This window comes from Hippocampus comes, unplaced genomic scaffold, assembly GCF_001891065.2.
Source record: "Hippocampus comes isolate QL1 unplaced genomic scaffold, H_comes_QL1_v1.1 scaffold122, whole genome shotgun sequence".
Taxonomy (NCBI): Eukaryota; Metazoa; Chordata; class Actinopteri; order Syngnathiformes; family Syngnathidae; genus Hippocampus; species Hippocampus comes.
The window spans coordinates 459,711-483,343 of NW_017842059.1; the positions used below are offsets into that span (position 1 = coordinate 459,711).

General features: G+C 43.3%; 3 protein-coding genes across 4 annotated transcripts; 1 reads left to right on the forward strand and 2 right to left on the reverse strand.

Annotated features, from left to right (window-relative positions):
* Window positions 1-352: 352 nt before the first annotated feature.
* foxa3 (forkhead box A3) lies at window positions 353-7,600 on the reverse strand. The gene is made up of 2 exons (XM_019861654.1): window positions 7,038-7,600; window positions 353-4,019 (listed from the first exon to the last, which is right to left on the reverse strand). Exons 1-2 carry the CDS (start codon window positions 7,107-7,109, stop codon window positions 2,787-2,789), a joined length of 1,305 nt encoding a protein of 434 aa, XP_019717213.1. The 5' UTR covers window positions 7,110-7,600; the 3' UTR covers window positions 353-2,786.
* Window positions 7,601-10,902: 3,302 nt separating this feature from the next.
* Window positions 10,903-13,335, reverse strand: irf2bp1 (interferon regulatory factor 2 binding protein 1). The gene is made up of 2 exons (XM_019861561.1): window positions 11,888-13,335; window positions 10,903-11,534 (listed from the first exon to the last, which is right to left on the reverse strand). Exons 1-2 carry the CDS (start codon window positions 12,874-12,876, stop codon window positions 11,246-11,248), a joined length of 1,278 nt encoding a protein of 425 aa, XP_019717120.1. The 5' UTR covers window positions 12,877-13,335; the 3' UTR covers window positions 10,903-11,245.
* A 140-nt stretch (window positions 13,336-13,475) lies between these two features.
* Window positions 13,476-16,600, forward strand: polr1g (RNA polymerase I subunit G). Of its 2 annotated transcripts, none has more exons than XM_019861562.1 (3): window positions 13,476-13,692; window positions 13,815-13,959; window positions 15,668-16,600. In XM_019861562.1, the coding sequence occupies exons 1-3, from the start codon at window positions 13,608-13,610 to the stop codon at window positions 16,269-16,271; spliced, it is 834 nt and encodes a 277-aa protein (XP_019717121.1). In that variant the 5' UTR covers window positions 13,476-13,607; the 3' UTR covers window positions 16,272-16,600. The 2 variants fall into 2 exon arrangements, with proteins under 2 accessions (XP_019717121.1, XP_019717122.1); XM_019861563.1 differs by having other exon boundaries at window positions 13,481-13,692; window positions 13,818-13,959.
* Window positions 16,601-23,633: the final 7,033 nt, after the last annotated feature.

Genomic DNA, 23,633 nt, shown 5'->3' on the forward strand with positions numbered 1-23,633 from the left:
TGAACAAAATGCCATGAAAACACAACACATTTTTCCCATTTAAACCTTTTTTATTAAGAAATATGAATGATGGCCATCACATTGAGAAGAATAAACAATATATTAAAAGGACACACAGAGTTTAAAAAAAAGTAGTTTGTGAAAACAAAAAGCGACCACATAGCTTAAATATGACAATTTGTCATCCGTCATGTGACCTGAACTTTTATCATCCTTCACTTTGTTGAAAAAGAGGGGGGAAAAGGCACTTTTGGACCGCAATGTGACACATTTGGCTAAACTCAGAGACCACCCCGCTCAGTATTGTAACACACACACACACACACATACACACACATACACACACATACACACACGCACACACACACATACATACACCAACACACATGCACACTATCAGCCCACCTGGCCAGTGGGAGCTCCATAGTGCAAAGTACTGTATGTAAATCTCCCATAGTGCATCTCTCCTCTCTTCTCGTATTAGTAACTAGCTTCACACGCACACACACACACACACACACACACACACACACACACACACACACACACACTCTCCCCTCGACGACTGGCCTGGTCCAAGCCAACCCACTCAAACAGGTAACAAGGGGGAAATTAAATGCGTTGTGAAAGTCTTTACCACAGTTTGCTTTGCCTCCTTCCTCGAAACATCCCCATATTCCAAAACAACCTTGATCTTCCCAAACACTCCTCACTCGAGAATATTTGTACCCCAGAACCTTTCCATTCACGCATTTTACCATACCAGAACATTCTTGTCCCATAGTTCTTATTCCACGATAGTCATCTATTCTGAATGGTGTTCTCGTTCAATATTCTCAGACCAAATGTCCCCATAGTCCATCTATTTCCTTTCTCAAACCTTCCATTTTCCAGAATATTCAGATTTAAGAACATTCCTATTCTAGAATGTTGTCATACCAGAACATTCGTGTCCCATAACATTCCTTTTTTCCAGAATTGTAATTTATTTTGGAACATGACAATTCCAGAACATCCCCATATTCCAGAACATTTTTATTCCTATTCTAGATTTTGGATGTACCAGAACATTTGTGTCCCATAACATTCCCTAATTCAGAATAGTCATTTATTCTGAAACGTGTGTTCCGAAATATTCCCATAACACTTTTTCCTCAACATTCCTATTCTAGATCTTTTCCAGACCGGAACATTCCTTTCCCATAACATTCCTTATTCCAGAATAGTCATTCATTCAGGAACTTTATACTATTCCAGAACATTCCCCAAACAGAATCTTGAACATTCCTATTCTAGCCGTGTCCCATACCAGAACATTCATTTTGTCAGAACATCCCCAAATTCCAGGACACATTCCTATTTCCAAGCAATGCTTATCCCAGCGCACTAATATCCAGAACATTCATATTCAAGACCTCTCCCACACCAGAATATTACCGTCTCATAACATTCCTTATTTTAGAATGTTCCTATTCCTGCACATCCCCATATTCCAGACCATTTCTATTCTACATTTTTTCCAGACCAGAATATTCCTGTCCCATAACATTCCCAATTTTAGAACATTTCCTATTCCCGAATATCCCTTCATTTCAGAATATTACAGTTACGGTATTTTTCTCTGCCAGGATATTCTTGCCTGATAAAATTGTTTTATTCCAGAATACCCATTTATTCCAGAACATACCTATTCTAAAACCTTTCCACACTTGAACGTCTGTGTCCCATGACATTCGGCATCCCAGAATATTCAATCATTCCAGAACATCACTTATTCCAGATTAAAACTAAAAAGGGGCAAGCGGTATAGGATGCGATGAAAACAGGCTTTTGTAACATGAAGCGTGAAAGTAACACCTGAAGCACATGTCTGTAACTGTTTGGACAAAGCAGAATATAAGATATATTAAAATGTATTCCCTTTATAAATAAATGCAAATACCCATTTTACACACTCACGCATACGCACACATTCCCGCTATTTACACTTTGTACAAAATCTATCTTCATCGTTGTCAACATCTTCATCATTGGATGTAACCAGAGAGTCTCCATAGGGGGAAAGAAAAACATGTGGTCCTTCGTAATGTGGCTAGGGAAAGCCGTCTGAGCATTTATTCCAGATCCATGATAACCAGCATCAAGTTCATTGACTGGTATGCTCATTGGCTCCACTAGTAGTATATGGGAGGCATGGAATAAAACCTTGATAAGGAGTCTGCTATTGTATGCCACATGCCTATGAGTTAGGCCTTGTGATGGTAACCGATAAGATTTCATTGCATACTAGGAGATCAAAAGTGACACAAGTAGCGGGACGAAGCATTTCTCATCAGACAGTCGTGGGAAAAACCGTTACTCGTTAAGACAGGCATTCTTCTAGTGTGCTAAAGAGCGTACTAGTACATGGACCTTAAGATGGATCTCACGGATGTGGAATAAATGCTCAACCTGCATTTGAGCATTTATTCCATTTTCTTGATATATTCTAATCGGGCGCTGAATTGTCCAGTTGGGCCTACTAGTGTTACTGTTCAGCTAAGTAGTTTACGGGTAAGGTTTCATTACGTACCGGAGGACGCAAGTCATGAAAAAAAAACATTATGAGTAAAACACAATCATTCTTCCAGGGGTTGTATTGTCTTACTAGTGATGGTAACGAACGTACTAGTACACGGACATTAAAATGGATCTCAAGGATATGGAAAAGAGGCTCAGATGGCTTTGCGTACACGTTGGCCATTTTCGAGTCTGTTCAGCAAGCTTCCATCTTGTATTGTGTTAGATTACGATGCGTTGAGCACGGAGCGGCTGTAGAGAGTCTGGTAGTAGGCACCAGAGTCCATGGCTGCCGGTCCAGGGCTGTCGTAGATCTGCTTGGCGGCCACAGGTGAGCCGCTCGTGGCATAGCTGTTGTACGCCATCACCTGGTCCTGGTAGGACTTGAGGTCCATCTTCTGCTCATTGGACATGAGGTTGGTGATGGAGAAGGGGTGGTTGAAGTTGTAGTGGGGGTCCAGGGACTTGAGGGCGTCGCTCTGTAGGTCCATGTGCGGCCCCATCGGGCTGGGTAGGAGGTGGGTGGACTGGGAGTGGAAGATGGCAGCCGAGGAGGTGGGTGGCATGGCGGTAGGGGCGGGAGGTGGCGGTGGGCAGTCGAGCGGCACCAGCAAGGCGTTGCCGGCGGTCCCGCGGGGTAGTGACTGGTCGTCGGACGAACCCGGGTGGGAGTTGTCCGAGTGGGCTGAGTCAGCTTCGTCCGAGCCTCCGCCCGCCGGGCTGCGGTCGCCCGCCTTACCACCCTCCTTTGCCCCCTTTTTGGATACCTTGTCGTCGATTTTGAAGCGTTTCTGGCGTCGTAGGTAGCAACCATTTTCAAACATGTTACCCGACTGTGGGTGCAGAGTCCAGTAGGAGCCTTTGCCCGGTTTGTCGGGCGAGCGAGCCACCTTGACGAAGCAATCGTTGAAGGACAACGAGTGGCGGATGGAGTTCTGCCAACGCTGCTGGTTCTCCCGGTAGTACGGGAACAAGTCCATGATCCACTGGTAGATCTCGTTGAGGGTGAGCATCTTGCTGCCACTCTGCTGTATGGCCATCGTGATGAGCGAAATGTATGAGTAGGGCGGCTTGGCGTGTGTCAGCGAGCGGCGGTACGGCTTGGGCGGGATCTCCTTGGGCGCGGCGCGGCCTAGAGAGGCGCCTGACGGGTAGCCCAGCTGGCTCATGGACTGGCCCATGTTCCCGTAGTGGGACAGGGAGCCCTGGGTGGCACTCGGGCCCAGCTGGGTGAGTGAGCCCGAGCCCAGGGAGGGCGCTACCGGTGAGAGTGGCATGTGGGCCGGGCCCGAGCCCATGGAGGTCAGTGGGGATGTGCTGAGGCCCGAGCCAGGGTACGCCATGTTCAGGCTGCCGCCACTGCCGCCACCCGTCGGGTTGAGGTTGATGTAACTGTTGATGGGGCCCATGGAGCTGACGGAAGCCAGGGCGGAGTTCATGCTGCTGGGCGAGGAATACATCTGAAACACAAACACAACAGCAGTTCATTAGCAATACAGCCATCCATTTTCTATCGTGCTTTTCCTCAATAGTGAGGCGAGTGACTTTTAGGCGGGATACACCGTGGGCTGGTTTGAATTTTTTGCGCTGATTCCGAATCTTTCATTTTTTTTTTCTCGAGCACATCCCGTATTCATTTTTTTCTGAAATATCATGAATTACAATGTGTAGTAAAAATGCGCATTTTGTAGGTCAAACTTAGAAACAAAAAATGAAAATGTCTCAAAAACCTGATGGGCTACAAAAACAACAACAAAAAAGTAAAGGCGTTTTTTTTAAATCAGCATCAAAAATATGACCCAGTGTCTATTTGTCAGAGAGTGTTTCCTGTTCAGAAGGTGAAATTCTGAGGAATTGACCAATTTCAAATTAAAAAAGGTATTGAAACGATTCATTTTCTCAATATTTGTAAGTCATTTTGAGAACACTGGGTTACAAACAATGGATTGGTCAATAGTCAATGCCAGGGTGCACAAAGACAATCAATGGCCTGGTTGCCAGCCAATCACAAAGCACATACGGTGGTACCTTGACAACCAGTGCCCGAACTTTTTTGAGAGGTTGCTTGGTCGGTTTGTATTTTTTTCTTTGTGTTGTGTGCCAAAATTTGAGTTGCAATTGAACATCAGAGCTGCTACCGCTCAAGTGAAGTGAAAAACAAATGGATCACTGTTTGATACCCTGCACATGGGCAAGGAGAGCCAAGAGTTTCTTGAACTCGACTAATCGTCAAACACGCTAATTCAAAATGGAAAACTCACTAGGCCACGCCCCTTTTTAAGGACAACCAGCACACGGATACTCCAGTGAATAGCAATTACATTTGATGAAACCATGCAGGTTACAACCTCTTTTGTTCGGTTATGTTTTTATATTTGACGTTAATAATACTGTATTTATTCCTGATTAAAAAATGTAAAAAGGTGCCCATGACCCCCCAACCCCCCGCCCAATCCATCTCCCCCATTGCAAGCCACCACATTAATCAGTTGTAGCTCCCCAAGAAAATTAGTTTTCTGTTCATTGTTGTATTCTTGTATTCATGTGTTGGATGTTTGCCTTTAAGGGGTGTGGCCTCGTGAGTGACGTCCCAAGATTGGAGTCAGGTTTGTGGCCTTGCCAGCTTCTTCCCAGTTTTGTGATTAGCTTCTTTTTCCCCAGTTCCCCCAAAATTGGAGTAACAACTAAAATGAAGGGTTTTTTTCTGGAAATTGTGAAGGTGCCTTTTCGTGAGTGGCTTCTTCTCCTTCTTCTTGTCAATGCACAATGAAGCTCTCAGTGCGCGCGGATTTCACACTCACGCGTGAACGTCAAAGTGCGTAAAAAGCGCGTCACGATGCTCCGCACGCACCCCCCCCCCTCCTCTCCGTGCTCGGAAAAACGCAAGTAGCTCCTAAAGGTCTTAGAAATTGTGTTAAAATGTTTTTTAAGTGTATATGTATATCTGTATGTGTATATATATATTTATATAAATGTATAAATGTATAAAATAGAAATAAAAAATGGGTCACGCTAAGATATACAACGTCGCGGAAAGTTCCAAGTGAGGCGAGTTGAGGCTTCACGCGCACTTTGGTTAAATATTACCAACGTGGTAATTTCATCAGCAGTTGATTATATTAACTTTTAATTGAATTATAAGCCCAACTTTAACCTCTAATGCGTTTGAATTACTTTACAGACGAATGCATCTGAATTCAATGTGTCTCCGCTCCTCTCCGTGCTCGGAAAAACGCAAGTAGCTCCTAAAGGTCTTAGAAATTGTGTTAAAATGTTTTTTAAGTGTATATGTATATCTGTATGTGTATATATATATTTATATAAATGTATAAATGTATAAAATAGAAATAAAAAATGGGTCACGCTAAGATATACAACGTCGCGGAAAGTTCCAAGTGAGGCGAGTTGAGGCTTCACGCGCACTTTGGTTAAATATTACCAACGTGGTAATTTCATCAGCAGTTGATTATATTAACTTTTAATTGAATTATAAGCCCAACTTTAACCTCTAATGCGTTTGAATTACTTTACAGACGAATGCATCTGAATTCAATGTGTCTCCGTAAAACCAACTGCAATTACGTCACCAAACGTGAACAATTGCTTCATTTTTGAACGACTTGGGAAAAAAAAAATCTGTCATGTTCAATTTGGAATATGACATATAGGTGGAATTCTTTTTACTTCGTGATATATATGACATATATTAATGTTTTTGAGGGCCTCTAAAGTAAATATCATTATTTTGTAAGTTGTTCCTGCCTTTGAAGTATATTTCGAGTCAAGTCAAATTTATTCATATACCCTAAAATCAAAGAAAGCAACATATGTACGTTTATTGTAGGATTTTGGCCTATAAAATATACAACGTATTTTCTGTTGGTTTTGCCTTTACAAGATAAAAAAAAAATACACATTTAACTATTTGTACCGTTCCTGTAATATATTTATTTATTTATGTATTTCTTTTCCCCTTTGGCGTAGAAAATACACGTAATTATTTTTGCTGTGCTATTTTGGCCTCTAAATATACACACGTACATGTATACACATTTTCTACTCCACGTTTTTGGAATGTAAAAATGCGTGTTATCTTTTTGTTCTTTTGGACTCTTCAATGTATTTTAAATTATTGATTATGTTGTTTTAGGAAAGAAATATATGTATTGAATTGTGTATACGGTTTTAAATGCTCACTTTTGATAAAAATGCATTCATATTCAATAAGTCACTTATTGGTCATCCTTTCGTATTGGACTACATAATTTAATATCACTTCATTTGAGAAACGAAATATTTGTACAAATGGAATGAAGTCAATGAGTGAGTTGAAGTCAGTTTTTTTCCCCCTAAGTTAAAAAAAAGAAATGCAGCTTGGATTTACCAGGCAACAATAATACGGGGTTTTTTTTTTTGTACGTTTTTACATTTATGTAGCAATATTTATGCAAGAAAAAAAAAGGGTTTCTTGTCCTTACCTCGCTGGCCTCGCTGTAGAAAGTATTCCACTCAGGTAGGTCGTGGGCTTCCATCTTCACAGAGCTCAACATCCCCACAAAGAAACACTGAGAGGAACCGGACGAGCTACTCGCACTTTAACACTTTTTTTGGGTGACACTTTTTCCCTGTTTAAAAAAAAAAAGTTACAATCCTTGATGACACGTAAAAAAAAAAAAAAAAGCTCCGTTAACGTGGAAAGTTGTGTCAAGTGACTCAAAGTTCATGGGTCCATTGTTTCCCAGCTGTGTGCAGACGTGGAGGCCAGTGACGTGACGTGCAGGCCCGGAGCGTGTCAGGCGGGAGCGCAGGACGGCGTGAGGACAGCGGCCGGTCCCACTTCTACTCCTTTATAAGGTACAGCCGGGACCCCGCCCACGATCCCCCCACCCCCCCTTCCTCTTCTCCTGCACATTTCAATATGGAGTCAGGAAGGAGGCCCCTGCAAAAAAAGACCGATGTGGCCCCCTGGCGTGCTGTTTATTGGCCCGGTCGGACCGGCGGCCACCCCGGCTGTAGCAGGCAGGACCTCCAACACCACCACCACCACCACCCCCCTTGGCCCCCACCCTCTCAAAAGCCCATTAAAAGTTCAGATGGCATACCCAACAAAAGTGAAAACAAGTTAAAACTGTCAGCATGGCAAGTGTTGGTAGGGGGGCGGGCAGAGGTCCGTCAGTTTGTGGCCCGAGGGTTGGGATGAGGAGGGAGGGGGGCGGCACTTGTTAGTTGTTAGGTGGGTGTTGGCGTGAAAGTCGTTAATTCCCGCGGCTGTCACCTCCTTGGAATCTTTCACACGTTGGCAAAAGGAAGACATTTACAAGGCTGCAAATTTGCCTTAAAAAAGGCCATCAAATCAGCCCACGTCACTCGGGCGCATGCGTAATATCAATAATTTGAACGTTACTCAGAGAAGACTATTTGGCTAACGCTCAACTCTATTGGCATGAAACATGGCACAATACAACACGTTGCATGTATAAGCACAAGAGCATATAGCAGTAATTAAATAGCACAATTATGATGCTGGGTCGACACGAGTGAACGCACAATGAGACTATCATTATGAGTATATGATAACTCTGCAACATGTCTAATTTATACATTGTAAGATTGAAGGGTGTGTGGGTGTGCGTTGATAAACGAACATTAAATATATAATTAAAATAAATGCAATACTTCAATTGAAAAAAAATATAGAATTGAGTGGTTTATTTCAAATTGCTGGTTTCATGAGTGCATGCAACCACAATGAATATGAAAAATATCATAAAAGCAAACATTCTAATGTAAAACGCCAACTAAGATCAACAAAATATGTATTTCATTATTATTATTATTATTATTAGAGCTGTGACATATCGGCCAATTTAGTATTTTACTTTTTCGGTACATTATTCGCTTAGTTATTTTTGGCCTGAAAATATACACATTGAACTCTTTTTTTTGTTTGTTTTTTGCACATAAAAGAAATATTTCATGATTGCTCCTTTGTAGCCTGCAACGTCAAAATAAAATTACTCCTTCGTTCTTGTCGTCATTTGAAACAATTCGATCGTTTTACGTTCCCCTATGGACTTTGATGTTCATTTCTTTTCTTGTACGCATTTACAAATGAAATATAAAGTAAGGACTACTGCTTTCTGTAAAGGACATTTGAAAAATATATATATTGCTTTCTCACAGCGTAATTCTGTAACGTTGCCCAACTAGAATTTGATATAACAATAGAGTGTAATGCCAAGTAACGAAACGCAGTGTCGTGCGATGTCATGCATGCGCGGGAGCGGAATACACAAGACGGCCGTGCGTGTGCATGATAATGGCGGCCCGCACAATGGGCGTGTAATGACGCGCACACGGGGAGGTCGTCGGCGTGGATTAGGATACAGCAGGAAAGGGGTAGAGGGTGGGGGGTGTCACAGGCGCACCTGCATCAAGGAGTACCTGAGTGGATCAAGGGGGACACCTGCGTACGCGTAATGATGTCGCCTCGTGACAACAGCTAATCCTGTCAGTGACGTCATCGTGTGCAAGGAAACGCATTTTTTATGAACGTGACTAAAGAAATATCGATTTGAAATAGGCGCCTCTTCCGAGTATTGATGGAGATGAACATCAAATTAAGTATAATTGAATGTTTTTTTTTACACATTGGAGTTCTAAAACTTAAATAGAAATCACAATCTACCTCGTAATACGTGTCCCCCCACACTACTACCTTCCTCAAAATCTTTTTCTTGTAAAAATACTTGCCTCTCTCCACAAAAATTGCAACACTGCGCCCCCCCAAAAAAACCTTACAAGAGTTCAACATGTTTTCTTATAAGATTACAGTGTTCAAAAATAATTTTCTTCGGTTGAAAAAAAAGGGCTATTTTATTTGAATAAAAAAATGATTGTTGAAAAGTTTGAAAAAATATATTTAAAAAAAACACATTTTTGCTAAACTATAAAAAATGAAAATAAAAACATTTTAAAATGTCAGTTTTTTTTAATGTTAGTTTCGATTCATTTTTTAAATTGTCGAGACAAACGTTCACGTTGAAAAATATTTTTGAATGCTTAAAATACTGAAAAAAAAACGATTTAATAAAAATAATTTGTTTGTTAAAAAGGGCGTTTTAAAATGGACCTTTTTTTAATTGATAAAATATCCACACCGTTTTGCAGAGGGCTTGCACATGACACACAAAAGAACCACGAATAGAGATTACTAAAGTCTAGAAGCAGGGGACGTCGTTGACTGCATCTGCAGTGGGCGCGTGTGTGTGCGCGTGCGTGCGCGGGGGGCCTCCCTGCGTGCCTTCTTTGCATATCACTGGTGGCTGCGTGGCCCATTAGCACGAGCATAATTGCTCCCACGATGGCAGTAATGAGTTGACACTTTCACTCACTTTCGCTCCACCCCCCCAAGGCCCCCAATCAGTATCGTTGCATTCGGAAGGAACGTCACATAATGACGAGAATGCTATCAGTGCAGGACAATATTCGTTGCAGCGAAAAGGCGACATCTGGGGGTCGAACCTATTCTAACAACGTTATCAGTTATCACGACTATTTTATAAACTCATTAGTATGATGATTATGACCATTGCTGGACTAGGTCCAAAGTTAATTTAACAACTCACGTTCAAGTATCAATCTGCATAAGGCCAGTAATCAATGAAGATGTTTATTAGAAGTAAAATAACAAACAAACACCAAGACAAATGTGACTTTTTCCATCTGATTTATTCCCGCCGGGTAATTTTGTACAGGAAGCGGCATTCAAAAGACGAAAGAGCAGATTGGTTGTCGCCATGGCGACGCCACAGAGAGGCAGGACACTTCTGCACAAGGCACTTGTCTTACACCGTTAACGTCAGCATATAGCCGTACAGATTGTATACACATACATTGGCTTTGGTTTGGTTCATCTGTGCGAGGAACATTCTGGTTCTACAAAAAAAAAAGCTTAAAAAAGAAAAAAAAAAAACATCGGCAGGTTTTATGAAATGACGTGCAATCTTTTTCCATGACAGCTTGTAGAATGGATGATCGCACTTGAAACAACCAGGAACCTTTGAGAAGGAAACACTGGCAGGCAGGTGACATGATAGTGGAAATGGTGGGGTGATATGTTTGCTTGATGAAGTGTGGCACCAGCCTGATCGTCCAATTTTGTTTGCTGGTGGGGCTATATTTCTGTGTGGGGAAATTTTGACTGGTCTTTGTGCCAAGGAACTACATTGGAGTGAGTTGAGGGGCTGTATTGAGACAAAAGTATTAAGTTTGTGTGTGTGTGTGTGTGTTTGTGTGTGTGTGTGTGTGTTTGTGTGTGTGTGTGTGTGTTTGTGTGTGTGTGTGTGTGTTTCCTCATCTTTGCTTGGCACTACCTTTGATATCCCAAGGGGTATTAAAAAAAAAAAGATGCTGGTGTGTGTAAGTGTTCTTGTCTGTCTATCATCCAGGACCACCACGAGCGTCCCACATTTATGGAGGGGACATTTTGGCTGGTCTATGCACGGAAAATGTTCCCAGTGTGTTGGACAATGATGAGATGCGTTATCACTCTATGTGTATACTTCAAAAAGATATGGTGGCCCACACCTAGAGGTAATACAGAGGAGTAAAAACATGTTTGTGGATGGGTGTTTGTGTGTTGTGCCTGCCTGCCTTTTGTTCCATTTTGCCACAGAAACCACCATTACGTCTCTCGCTCCTTCTTGACGGTGACATCGCCGCTATGCGCCGGGGCCCCATTGGAGCCACTGCCACCGGCACCCCCGGGTCCACCGGGCCCCGCTCCGGGTGGGGCGGCCGACGGGACGCCCGTCACGCCGGTGCCCAGGATTGTGGACACCTCACCCTGCATGAATGCCCAGGGGGGGCTGTTGACCGACGTGTCCAGAGGGCAGCGGTCACCGCTGGGGCAGTAGGCTTCGCCATCACTACGCCGACTCTGGATGTACAGTCTGGTGCACGGGAAGCAGAACCTGTGCGTATGTACAAACACATTAAACTTGGATGTAATATCATACTTTAAGAAGTCTTTAATTGTTAATATTTTACCAGGGAACCTTGCATTTTTCTCTTTTTGTGACGTGTTATGTTAATGAAGTGTATTTATAAGCTAAACTAACCTCTTTTGTTTTTGCTATTTATTAACATTGACTTTTTCTACGTGCTACACCAGTTACTGTAAAAAAAAAAAATGCTAAATTTTTACTGTTAGAAAATAATTAATTCAGGAGGTATTTCTAAAAAAGTTAACTGAAACGATTAAACTTTGCCCACCAACAGTATACATTACATTCAATACAGTGCAGTACTGTGAGTTGGTACACACCGGTGTCCCGGCACGGAAGGACACTGTACAAAGTGTGTGTCCTCCAGCCTCTCATGGCACAGCGTGCAGGACAAGGTGCTTCCGGTTAGGCTGCTGGCGGCCGAGGTGGACCCCACCTCGGACGCTCCACTGTGGGGCAGTGCGGCTGCAGCAGTGGTGGCCGCCTCTGACGAGCTGCTGGACGACAGCGGCTCCCCTCCAGCGCGGGCGGCGAGGGGCCGCGGCTGCCTGGCCGGCGACGACGCGGGCTTGGGGCTCGTTTGGCTGACGGAGGCCGATGATGATGGCAGCCCGGCGGTCTTGCTGGAGCCGACGTGGGCCTGGGGCTGCTGCGACTTGGCCTGGGACGAGCTCAGCTCCCGCTCGAGCTCCGGCGTGATGAAGGGGGCGATTCCCATACCGATACCGAGCTGACGGCGGTTCATCTCGGCCAGCACAGGTGGCAATATCATCGGGCTGCTCATGGGGGCCGTCCGAGCGGTCAGGCCAGCCGGCATGCCCGTCAACAGCCCGTGGGGGATTCCTGCTATGCTCTGAGTCACGAGATTCGGGGGTATGGCCGCTCCGATCATGGGTCTCCGGCTGCCGCTGGGGCTCTGGCGGTTGACCTCTTGTGGCGGCTGCCCGTCGCGGTGCAGACCGTTGGGCGGCACGCGAGCGGCGGCCGCGCTGCTGCCCTCACCTCGACCACCACGGTCGAAGCGCTCACCGTGGGGCCGACCGCCATCCGTCGCCGGCTCCCCGCGGCCCGGTGCGGCGTGTTTGTGGGGCGAAGGTCCCGGTGAGCGGACGTTGCCGTCCTGCATGCCGTGGCTGCGCTTCAACTGCCGCGCGCTAGCGATCAGGAACTCGATCTGGTTGGCGCCCTCGTAGTTGACACAGCCGCGGCACACCACCTCGCTGAAGTCCCACACCACCGTCCACGGCATCTTGGGCAGGTCGCACAAGTAACACCACTGGCGCCGCGAGAACGAGGAAGGCGACGACATGACTGCCGGACGGCGAGCCGGCGGGTGAGTTAGCCGGCTAACCCGACCTCGCGCACGTTAGCTAACCTAACCTGTTTATCTTTAAAGTGGTGTTAAGAGCGCTGGTTGCTAATTAGCTTCTCTTTCAGCTTCCTCGGGCACGGTTTGGAACAACCGCAAACACACTAACAATAAAAGGCGAGATAACACTTTGTTGATTTTGACGATTTCCTCCACATATTCCGAATTTGTTTACCCACTTAGGCCTGCTCCTGACTCCTGTCAACCCGCTCTCGCGAAGAACGCGCGAGCTTTACGTAACGCGGTAAGATGCATTGTGGGAGATGTTGTTTATTGTGTCGCGCTCTTTCAACGCAAACGGATGCACCACGTCTGGTTTTTGGACTACAAACAGTGTTGCCACAGGAAGCGACGCAACCAACCGCTGTCAACCGCTCTCGCGATATGTTCGTGCCAGTTCTAGCCCGCACTGAATAACCGTAAATAAACTGGCGAAATGCTTTCTGGGTCATGTCGTTTCTTCATCGGACTCTTAAAGCAAACCAACACAACGCGTCTGGTTGTTGGACTACAAACAAGGCCGACGCAGGAAGTGCTGTACACTAGGGTCACAGTTCATCTGTGGCCACACGCACACGTGCTGTTATCTTTTCAAGCGCGCACCCCCAGCTTTCAAACGTTGGAATACATTTTGGACCACTTTTCCCCGGTAATTTTTCAACAGCATAAAAATGCCTGGAGATGTTTCATCCTCGTCAAGTGAGGACGAAGCGAGTCACCCGCCAGCGGAAGCGTCGTTTAGGCAAAAACACGTCGGTGAGTTGGCACTCGATTATGTTTCTCTCTCGAAGCAGCAAACATCAGCATAATGCAATTATATGAAGATAACATGTACTTAAGTGTACTGTACTATATGAGGTTCTAAATGCTGTTTTTGGCAGAGAGGAGCAGCAAGTATCAGTGCCCCGATGACTTCGTGTGCTTCAGTCACAAGCCTTGCAGCAACACGCTGACCGAGAGCCTGAAGAGCAGCGAGAGCGAACTGTGGCTCATTAAAGCCCCTGCCAACTTTGATCCTCGATGGTCCGTCACTTCTTTAATGTTTTCTTTAGGGTATTTTCCACACACTAGTTACGATAAAGATACAGGTAACAAATTTACCGGTTGACACAAGTCAGTTGGTCCCTTATGGCATCATGTATGACGTTTGGCTACTTTAGGGGGGTGTGACAGTCAAGAAATTAGACCATTAGAACCACGCTCACACCTGAATTGTACAACTGCTGCGGTAAAACTGTTATGGATATGTATTGTTCCCCTTTAAGTTATTCAACACACACAAAACAAACAAAGAAAACACTCTCAAATGAGGCTCATTAACGGTTTTAGTTGGCATTCTAGGCTAAATAACACTTGCACAAACTGGACAAACAAATGCGCACTAGCAATTTATGCAATTAATTCATTAAGCTTCTTGGCACGCAGAGTAATAAATGTTAGGGAATGCAGGCACAAATCCTTTCTGCACGGTAGAAAAGTAGCTGCATATAAGGGGAGCAAAATCAAACTTGAAAATGATATTCACTGGGGCATTCAAGCACTGCCAACAAAACAATTCATGAAATTCAAAATGACATCTCACTGTGATAGAAGGCATTTTTCAAATCGCAAAGATTTAAATTCATGGGGAGAAAAAAACGAAACGGCTGAATTTTGGTCAGTCGGCTGGATAATTACATCCATCCATTATCTGAGCCACTTATCTTGAACAAGGTCGCGGGTGAGTGCTGGAGCCTACCCCATCTGACTTTGGGCAGGAGGCAGGGTACATCCTGAACTGGTTGGCAGTCAAACCAAATTTTGATATTTAGTGTTGTGATCTGTTTGGTCCTTAATAAGTGCAGTCCGAGTGTTGACGTGCCATTGTTTCATGAGCCATGAAAAGTTGTCAGTGTTTAGTAAGGTTGCAACTACGTAACCCATAAACCCAAATAGATTTATGGTAAATATTTGATCAGATTATTCTTGTAGAGGTGCAATGAGTCATTAACAATTAATCAATTATCAAATTAATCTATTTTTGATAACTGTTTACCTCGCTTTGTTAAATTAGAATTGTCCTAATTCTTTGAATTTCAGTTTCGGAACGGCCTAATATTCTCAGGTTTCTGTCGTCCTTCTTGAAAGCAGACGGATCATCTTTGTGATGAATTAAAATAAAGCATTAGCTTTGACTTTGGAATGCAATCGTTAACATTTTTGCCTATTCTCTGACATGACCAAACCAGGAACAGAATCATATATATTGTGTTCGTACATTTTCTACACTATCAATTTGAAACAATGCCCTTGACAGAGTAATCGATTAATGTACCAGTAATACAGCTGAATTTATTGCTTTTGTTTGAAATAATTCATGGGAGGAGGACCGTGAAAAAAAAGAATCGCATATTAAATCCCAATCGCAATATCAATGGAAAATACCTTTTTCCCTAAATTTGTTCAGCCTCACAACAGCAAGATTCCACCAGATGGTGTCAAAGTACTACTTTTATTGCTTTGTCTAGCGCAAAAAACAGATGAGATGTTCAATGAATAATGGAGGACGGATCCCTTCAAAAATCTGAATATACAAACTTGCGATTGCTGAGTCATGAATATGCGGGTGTTCACTGTCTTGTGACAAAAGTAAGCAATCTACCACGGTCTTATTTCCTTTGTCACACCTGTTCTTTCTATTATAAATGTGGTGAAAATCTCAATGCTGTCTGACTTTTATTTTCCCCCACAGTTTGAGAGGTGCAAGCGTGAATCTTTCCGGCTTTCAGACACTGAAGCTTCCTTCCGCCTCGGCTGCCGGCGAGGGGCACGGCCAGCAAGTCTACAACATCCTGGCGTCCAATCACGGCACCGCCGACCTCCGCTTGCTCACCGCTGCATCTTCGTCGCCGGTTGTGGGGCCTGCCTTCTCTGGCCTCTTGAGCGTTTGCGAGAGCTACGGGGGCGCCCGCGCGCCTCCCTGCGTCGTCCACGCCCCGCCCGCGCCGGCCATCCCGCCCGGACTCAAGCAGAGATTCCAGCCCTTCGGAAGCAAGACGCCCACCACGGCGCAGGAGACACAAGATGAGGACAGGAAGAGGAAGAAGAAGAAAAAGAAAGACAAGCACATTAAAAAGGAGGAAGAAGTGAGGGTCAAACAGGAAGTTGAGGAAACAGGCCAGGAACACACTGAGGAAGAGAGCAGCAGGAAGAGGAAAAAGGTGAAGGAGGAAGTGGCCGTTGTGCAAGTGAAACAGGAATTGAAGCGTGAACTGGATGTGGGCGCTTTATACAATGATGACAGCTCGGCAAAGAAGAAGAAAAAGAGGAAAAAAAGCAAAATGGATGCCGAATAAATGTCATCAACTCAGATTGAACTCAATTTTTCTTTTGGAGGGAGGGCGTACCTCAAAACGTTTTCGCATTTGTCCTCATTAGGTTGTATGTCAGATGACTTTTGGTGACAGGTGGTGTACACCCTGGACTGGTCGTCAGCTCATCGACCAGTTTTACTCAGAGACAAACATTCACTTCCATTCACATTTTGGAATGGGGGAGGAAAACCGCATCCACGCACTAAGAGAACGTTCGATCTCTACACAGGAAGTGAATCCAGAACCTCGAGACTGCGAGGCACACATGCTAACCAGTAGACCTCTGTGAAGCCCCAAAAGAAATGTTTAATAAAAAAAATAATAATAATAAGCATTTGTCTTTTAAGCACATTTGTGTAGTCCTCTGTCTTTCAAATGGATTATTTATAAACATTGATTTGTACTATGAAACAAAATACTGTATTGTCAGTGTTGTCCATGGCTTTTTTTTCTTCAAATGTTTTTTCAATACTAGTAAACAACAAATTGTGAAAATGCTTTCACTGATTCTGGCAAATTTTGGTGTGCCGAATCTAAACATTGCATTACTTTTTTCAATCAGGTCAACTTTTTGAATTCTGGCCATATGTTTGTTACATGATTGCTTTTTTGCTACACTATATTTACAGGTACTTGGATCACTATCTTTAATTTACATTAGACTGTAGCATTTGGTTAGTAAACTTACAAAATAAAACGTCTCAATAAACTCTCTCCGGGAAAAAATCTGAACAAAAATCAACCGATAATGTCACAAAAGTGTAATCAATTTGGAAAGATTTACTTTTTAAATCAACTTGACATAAAAACCTAACCTGAACAAAAGAAACGGATCTCTTTCCTTTTCACCAATGCAAAATTGGAAGAACGGTTTGATTTATACGTTTTTTTTTTGTTTTGTTTTTTTTTTTAATTTTATGTGAACTGTTTCGTAAAGTGCTTTGTTACAGCTGCAGCTGTTATGAAAGCGCTATGTATTGTGTACGTATACAAAGCCTAACGTTACTCAAATGTCTGAAAACTACAACCAATCGTTCACCAAAATTTATGAACGCAGCTCGTCTCATCCCCACTTCAAGTGTTAAGATTATCTGGCCGATCTATATATATATTTTTTTACTTTGTGGACGTTAAGTGTTTTCCTCAGCTTCACGTCGCCTGACGTCAGACGGCAGCAAACAAACGAGTCTTTAACGTTTTATGGACGTTACGTATCCATAAAATCCTAAATATTGACTCATTGAAATAATTTCCGAAGTGAAGTGAACATAAGTCCAGATGCCCACATTCATATTGATAATTGATTGCAGTTCAGATGTGAAGCAATATAAAGCATTTTCTCCATAGTGAGAGTCTATGGAAAGAGATTGGCAGAACGTCCAAAATTACACGAGCGAACGTTCTCTTTTCAGGCACGAATAGCAACGTTCACATGAATGTTAGTGATGCCCGGTGGCCGTTTTCTGACAATTAAACAGCAATGAGCTTTATTTTGCTCACTTTAATTATTTTGAACTGTCACTTAAAGTCGCGTGTCCTTCACTCAGTTCACACCGTCTCGCCAGTCATGGATGAATCCATTTTTACATATGAAACCTGTACTGCTCTGTCCAGCAGGTGGCACTACACTCCGCCCTTTCCTCCAGTCGGCGCTGCAGCTTCACAGTCACCAACCATCTATTTTCCATGCTTATCCTGAACAAGGTCGTGGGTGAGTGCTGGAGCCGAACGAAAACTATACCCTGATCTGGTCACCGGTCAGTCGAAGCGCATGTATGGAGACGATTCGAACAACCGTCACTGAGTGGGAACCGAGCCCACGATGCTCGCATACAAGTCAGCCATCAGCGACACGAGTTGAATTTCATGAAAAAAAATTTGTTCACTTCTTTTGAGAGCTCCCAAGTGCAACCCGAATCACTGTGCTTTTTGTGTGTTTTCAGGTGCAATAGTCCTCTGCATCCTCCCCCTCCCGCTTCTCGGTGGTCGTCATGTGCTGTGCTGCTCTGCACCAGAGTGTGTTCCTGACTCCTAATGAGCTCCAGCATCTGCTCATGCGGAGATGGAGACACGCGGCAAACATCTCTGGACATTAGGAAAAATTCAGCCCCTGAAGCCATGCAGTTTTGACTTTTAGCAATGTCAAATTTCGCAGATATGTCTGAGTTAACCCACAAAAAAAAAAAAAAAAAGCCATGCTTGAAATGATTGGGGAAGTTTTCTCCAAAGACAAACTACGACTGGAAATCTAAGAAATCCAGCCCCTAAAGCCAGCTTCAGATATCCACGTGAAATCTGATAGACTTGTCAGGCATAACAAACCCCACAAACAAGTCTGTGTGCGTGTGTGTGTGTGTGTGTGTGTGTGTGTGTGTGTGTGTGTGTGTGTGTGTGTGTGTGTGTCCACGTCCACGCGCGCGAGTGAGTCAAGGAGGATGAATAATAAATGTAGCTTGGAAGTTTGGCTGCGACGTGTTTAGACTGCTGAGCGAAAGCTGAGGCCTTCACTGGGCTCAGCTGATGCTTGTGATGGGATGCAAGGGGGGTGGGGGTCGTTATAGAGTTAATGAATTGGAGAGCCAACCCCCTCTCTTCAACCCTTCTTCCCTTCCCCCATCTCCAATTCCTCCCTCTCACTTTCTTTTATTTCCAAATAGCGCTGCACATCGCTCCAGCTAGCCTGCGGCAACGAGAGCGTTGCTATGGTAACGGGGACCTGCCAAGGACCAATGTGTTGGTGAGAAAGAGGGGACGGGGGTGGGTGGGGGTCGGGGGGGGGTTATCAATGTCTTACACCCCACCATTTGACCAAAAATTAGTATACAGTGGCTCAACGTGTGCATGAATATACACAAACTCAACATTGTTTTCACTTTCTTGCGCACACCAGAAGACACGCATAATACTCTGGGCGTGTTTGTGCGCAAGACTGCAGCAGACATCAAAAGCCGATCCCTGCTGCAGCAGCGACTTGATGGCCTACTAATATTGTGCCTCGCCTGAACCCCCTTCACCCACCTCTTTATATTTGCACACCCCAACCCCACTCACTTACTGACTGTAATTAATATGGCCCAGACGCACACAAAGAGGAAGGGGCATGTGTCAAACACGTCGGCTATGTTGTTGTCACTTACACAAGTTGAACGTTAGATTATTTTGTTCGAAACAAGATATTTTTAAAGCTAACTAATTTCATAGAAGATATAATAAACATGAACTGACTAAGAATGGGGCAAGAAGCAGGATTCAGACCAGAATCTGGACAAGTTTCAGCAGTATTATGGTGAGGATCAGGGCTGTGAAATAAACTAGGATGGAGATTCTGGACTGAAGTCAAGATGAGAATTAGGAACAGGGCCAGAGAACGGATCGGGATAACGAACCGGACCGTATCAGAATGTGGATTGGGATGAGTAATTGAGCAAGACTCGGGAAATGAAAATGAACCAGTTCAGGATAAGGTTCAGGACAGGTAATAAATTAGACTCCGGAAACGGGCCAGGCCGTAGACCAGGATGACCAGGATGAGAATCCTAAGTAAATTGACTGGGATGAGGATCATGACAGGAAATGGTCTAGAATCAGAAAATTGAGAAACACTAAAACCAGGACAAGAACAGTGAAATTAACCAGTATGACTATGAAGATCGGGAGCAGGAAATTCACTAAAATCAAGGAATATAAATGGACCAGGACTAGGAAATGGCCCATAATCAAGTACAAGACTGGGACAAGTTTGAGCATCAGGACTAGATTGAGGACCACGATAAGGATCAGGAAATAGATGAAACATCAAGGCCAGGATTAATATAAAGATCAAGACTAGAATGAAGGTTAGAAGTAGACTAAATTAGGAAAAGGGGCCTTGTCCTGATCCAGACACAAGTTTTGGACCAGGACCAGCACAGGCATCCAGATCAGTCAGGACAATGATCAGGAAATAGGTGATCATTAAGGTCGGGATTAAGATAAAGACCAGGACCAGTATACTCGACTCGATCAGAACCAGGTCCCTTTCATGATTCTGAGAAAGATCCTAGATTAGGACTAGGGAAGTCACCCAAATCAGGAAATGGATGAGTATTTCAACTAGGGTCACATCAGGACCAGGATGAGAATCTGGACTAAGTCTTTGGAAACAGGTGAAAAGCGGTGAGGAAGGCTTTGATTATGTGTGATTGGCTGCACACATAAAATGTGTTGCCAGGCTGTATGTGTGTGTGTGTGTGTGTGTGTGTGTGTGTGTGTGTGTGTGTGTGTGTGTGTGTGTGTGTGTGTGATCAGTCAAGAGTGACATATGTTCTGGTAGAGGCTCTCTTTTCAGCGTGCTGCTGTTGCCATGGAAATCACATCACCATCAACACATCCCCCCATTGTGTAGACCTCTCTGCTTGCTTGTGTGTGTGTGTGTGTGTGTGTGTGTGTGTGTGTGTGTGTGTGTGTGTGTGTGTGTGTGTGTGTGTGTCCTTCATAGCGGATGCATCCAGACAAGACTGAACATCTTTCATCGGTCCTGCTGCCTCCTTCCAGTTCATCTGCAATGACGGTTGGTGGTTATTGATCCTCGTATGCCATGTGAGGAAAAATGATTTCATTTTCACAAAGCAGAAATTTGGTTTAATCCACTCAGACAATCAACTGAGAGCATTTTCGTTTTTTGTTTTTTGTTTTTTTTTAATGGTCCTTAAGCGTATTATGTGTTCAATGAATAGTTGAAACAAACCATTGCCAAAGTTATGTCACGTTATTAAAAAGAAAAAAAAATTAAAAAATGATAGCTCATCTTTATGTGCTGGCAAGATAGACACAGCGCTTGTTTTCATAATTTTATTCATCCCGTGAGGTAATTTGAAGGTTTGGTTAAATTGAACCATGTTTGATTTAGCCAGATGTAAAGGAAATTGCATTTGATTTAATTTGGTTTTGTTAGGATACAGTATCACTCCTCTCTTCTTAGTTAGATTTGATTTTTATAGTAGATGGTTTTGTGATCACAATATTGATTGTGATCAAGAGAGGGATTGTTAAAATCCAGTCTCATTCCTCCTTTCCTGGGTTGACTTGGTTTTTATAGTAGATGCTTTTGTGATCACAATATTGATTGTGATCAAGAGAGGGATTGTTAGGATACAGTATCAATCCTCTCTTCTTAGTTAGATTTGATTGTTAAAGTATCATTCCCTCTCTTGATCACAATCAATATTGTGATCACAAAACCATCTACTATAAAAACCAAGTCAACCCAGGAAAGGAGGAATGAGACTGGATTTTAACAGTTTCAATCAAAACATGTTTGTTTTAGTTTGGTTTAAATTAAACAGGCCACAATTTAGGCTTTTCTAAATTAAACTATTACTCGGTCTTGCTGAAATAAAACCATCTTTGCTTGAGTCTGGTACACGTGAAAGCATTTTCATTTTGTGTGGTTTGTATTTAATTTGGCTTGTTTTAATGCAAACCTTCTTTGTGATAATCTGGACTAAATTAAACGGTTTCTGGTTTAGTCTTGACACTAATCAAACCGTATCTGATGCAATCTAGTTTAAATCGAACCATACTAGTCTGATATGAAAAAAAGCATTTTTGGGTTCGTATGGTTTCAATTTAGTCTGGCCTTGGTTCACTCTCACATGTTATGTGACTCAGCCTAAAATCTATTCAGACCAAACTATTTTAGGAATCAAAAAATTGTGAGAGTTTGACTTAGCTAACTTGAGCCGTTGCAGTAGGCCAAAAGCACCATAAAAGCACAAGCAAATCAGGCAGTTGCAACTCCGAATATGTCCCCCCTCCCCATCTAATTTACCTCCCATGACATACACATACGTACTCAAACGTTTACAACCATTCCAACAATGCAATTCATTTTGAACATGTCAGTGGACGCATTTCCTAGCGGCTCCTGAATGCTTGTGATGGGAATTTCGGCTCTTTTCGGTGATTCGGTTCATTTGGATCGGCTCAGTGAAAAGAGCCGGCTCTTTTTGGCTCTCAAACGGCTCTTTTAATTAGCTTTTCTTTTAAATATTTCTGACAAATTTAGCATACATTTTGATAAATGACTTGGTGAACTAAATATTGCACTCTACTGACTGCAAATAGCAACAATTATCAAGCAAAGAAATGGATTTTTACTTATTTTATTGAACATTAAAAAGGCTCCAAACAATAAACAAGCAACAAAATTAAACTTCAACCAAAAACAATCAAACAAAAAAACAAAAATAGCCGAAAAAAACGACCATGACCAATCAGATTGCTCCAAATTTGCATTACCATGCTCCGAAGCGCCCACCAATCAGAAAACACCTAATTTGCATCAACGCTACCCCTTTCCACCAATCACAGCATGTTATCGTCATGCTCCACGCACTTTCACAGCTATCAGCGAATCATCAGCCATCATTCCAGCCAGGCCACACCCACTTTCCTGGATTTTTCTGCCTGGAAAAAAAAAAATCCAGGAAAAAAAATCTTTGGAAAAAAAAATTCAGAAAAAAGTTTAGAAAAAACAAAATAATTCTGTTTAAATTTATTTATTTATTTATTTAAAGTTAGATTGTGGTGATGTGTTTAAAAATGAAGTTGAGTTGAAGTGTTCTTTGTAATCAAGCTTTATTTCTTTTGAAGAGTAGACAATGACAAAAGCAGAGGAAAAAGTTGCAAGTTGGATGGCAGTCTGCTTGTTGCTAGGCGGCGAAGTGGTCAGCTCTTGAGAAGAACGTGGGACAGGTGTGTTGACCTAAGAGGAAAGACATCCGTGAGTTACACGTAAGTCAATTTCTTGTGCAGACAAAGATGTGTTGGGCATGAAACTTACCAGGGAGATAGACTGTTGGGTCTTTCGAGAGCAGGAAGCCGATCATGTTTACTGCTGCCTGGGGGAGAAAAAAAAAGTCAAAAAAGTAGTCATGATGGTGCATTGAACGAGTGTAAATGTCCCCTACTTTTCAGGCTGGCCCAAAGTTTGACTTCAGCACCTTGCGAATAACAGGAAGAAGAGCAAAAAGTGTTGCCTGCGGGTCTGTGCTCGTAGGTGGACTCTGGCGGTGAGCAAGTGACTCCCTCTTGTGGCACGGAGGACCCAAGAACAATCTTCCTTCAACTCTGAAAAATGAAATGAGGCTTGTTGTGTTGGGTCTGTCTCAGTGACAGACTGAGGCTGCTGTTGTCTTCTTCTCTGATCAAAACAATGTTGTCTTTTCCTCTGATCAAAACAGTTTCTCCCCCTAGCCGATATTCCACGAATTGCACCCGATTAAAAATATTCATTCCGTGTGTTTTGTGCATTTTTTCACTTTTAAATTATCCTGCGGGCCTGATCAAACCTCCTTGCGGGCC

What these genes read in the sequence shown, in the direction of transcription:
- polr1g (XM_019861562.1), top strand. Translation starts at nt 13,608, where the DNA reads ATGCCTGGAGATGTTTCATCCTCGTCAAGTGAGGACGAAGCGAGTCAC. An exon ending in GTTTAGGCAAAAACACGTCG is followed by an intron (nt 13,693 to 13,814) that starts GTGAGTTGGCAC and finishes TGCTGTTTTTGG; the next exon opens with CAGAGAGGAGCAGCAAGTAT. An exon ending in GCCAACTTTGATCCTCGATG is followed by an intron (nt 13,960 to 15,667) that starts GTCCGTCACTTC and finishes TTTCCCCCACAG; the next exon opens with TTTGAGAGGTGCAAGCGTGA.
- foxa3 (XM_019861654.1), bottom strand. Translation starts at nt 7,109, where the DNA reads ATGTTGAGCTCTGTGAAGATGGAAGCCCACGACCTACCTGAGTGGAAT. An exon ending in TCTACAGCGAGGCCAGCGAG is followed by an intron (nt 4,020 to 7,037) that starts GTAAGGACAAGA and finishes TTTGTGTTTCAG; the next exon opens with ATGTATTCCTCGCCCAGCAG.
- irf2bp1 (XM_019861561.1), bottom strand. Translation starts at nt 12,876, where the DNA reads ATGTCGTCGCCTTCCTCGTTCTCGCGGCGCCAGTGGTGTTACTTGTGC. An exon ending in CCTTCCGTGCCGGGACACCG is followed by an intron (nt 11,535 to 11,887) that starts GTGTGTACCAAC and finishes ACATACGCACAG; the next exon opens with GTTCTGCTTCCCGTGCACCA.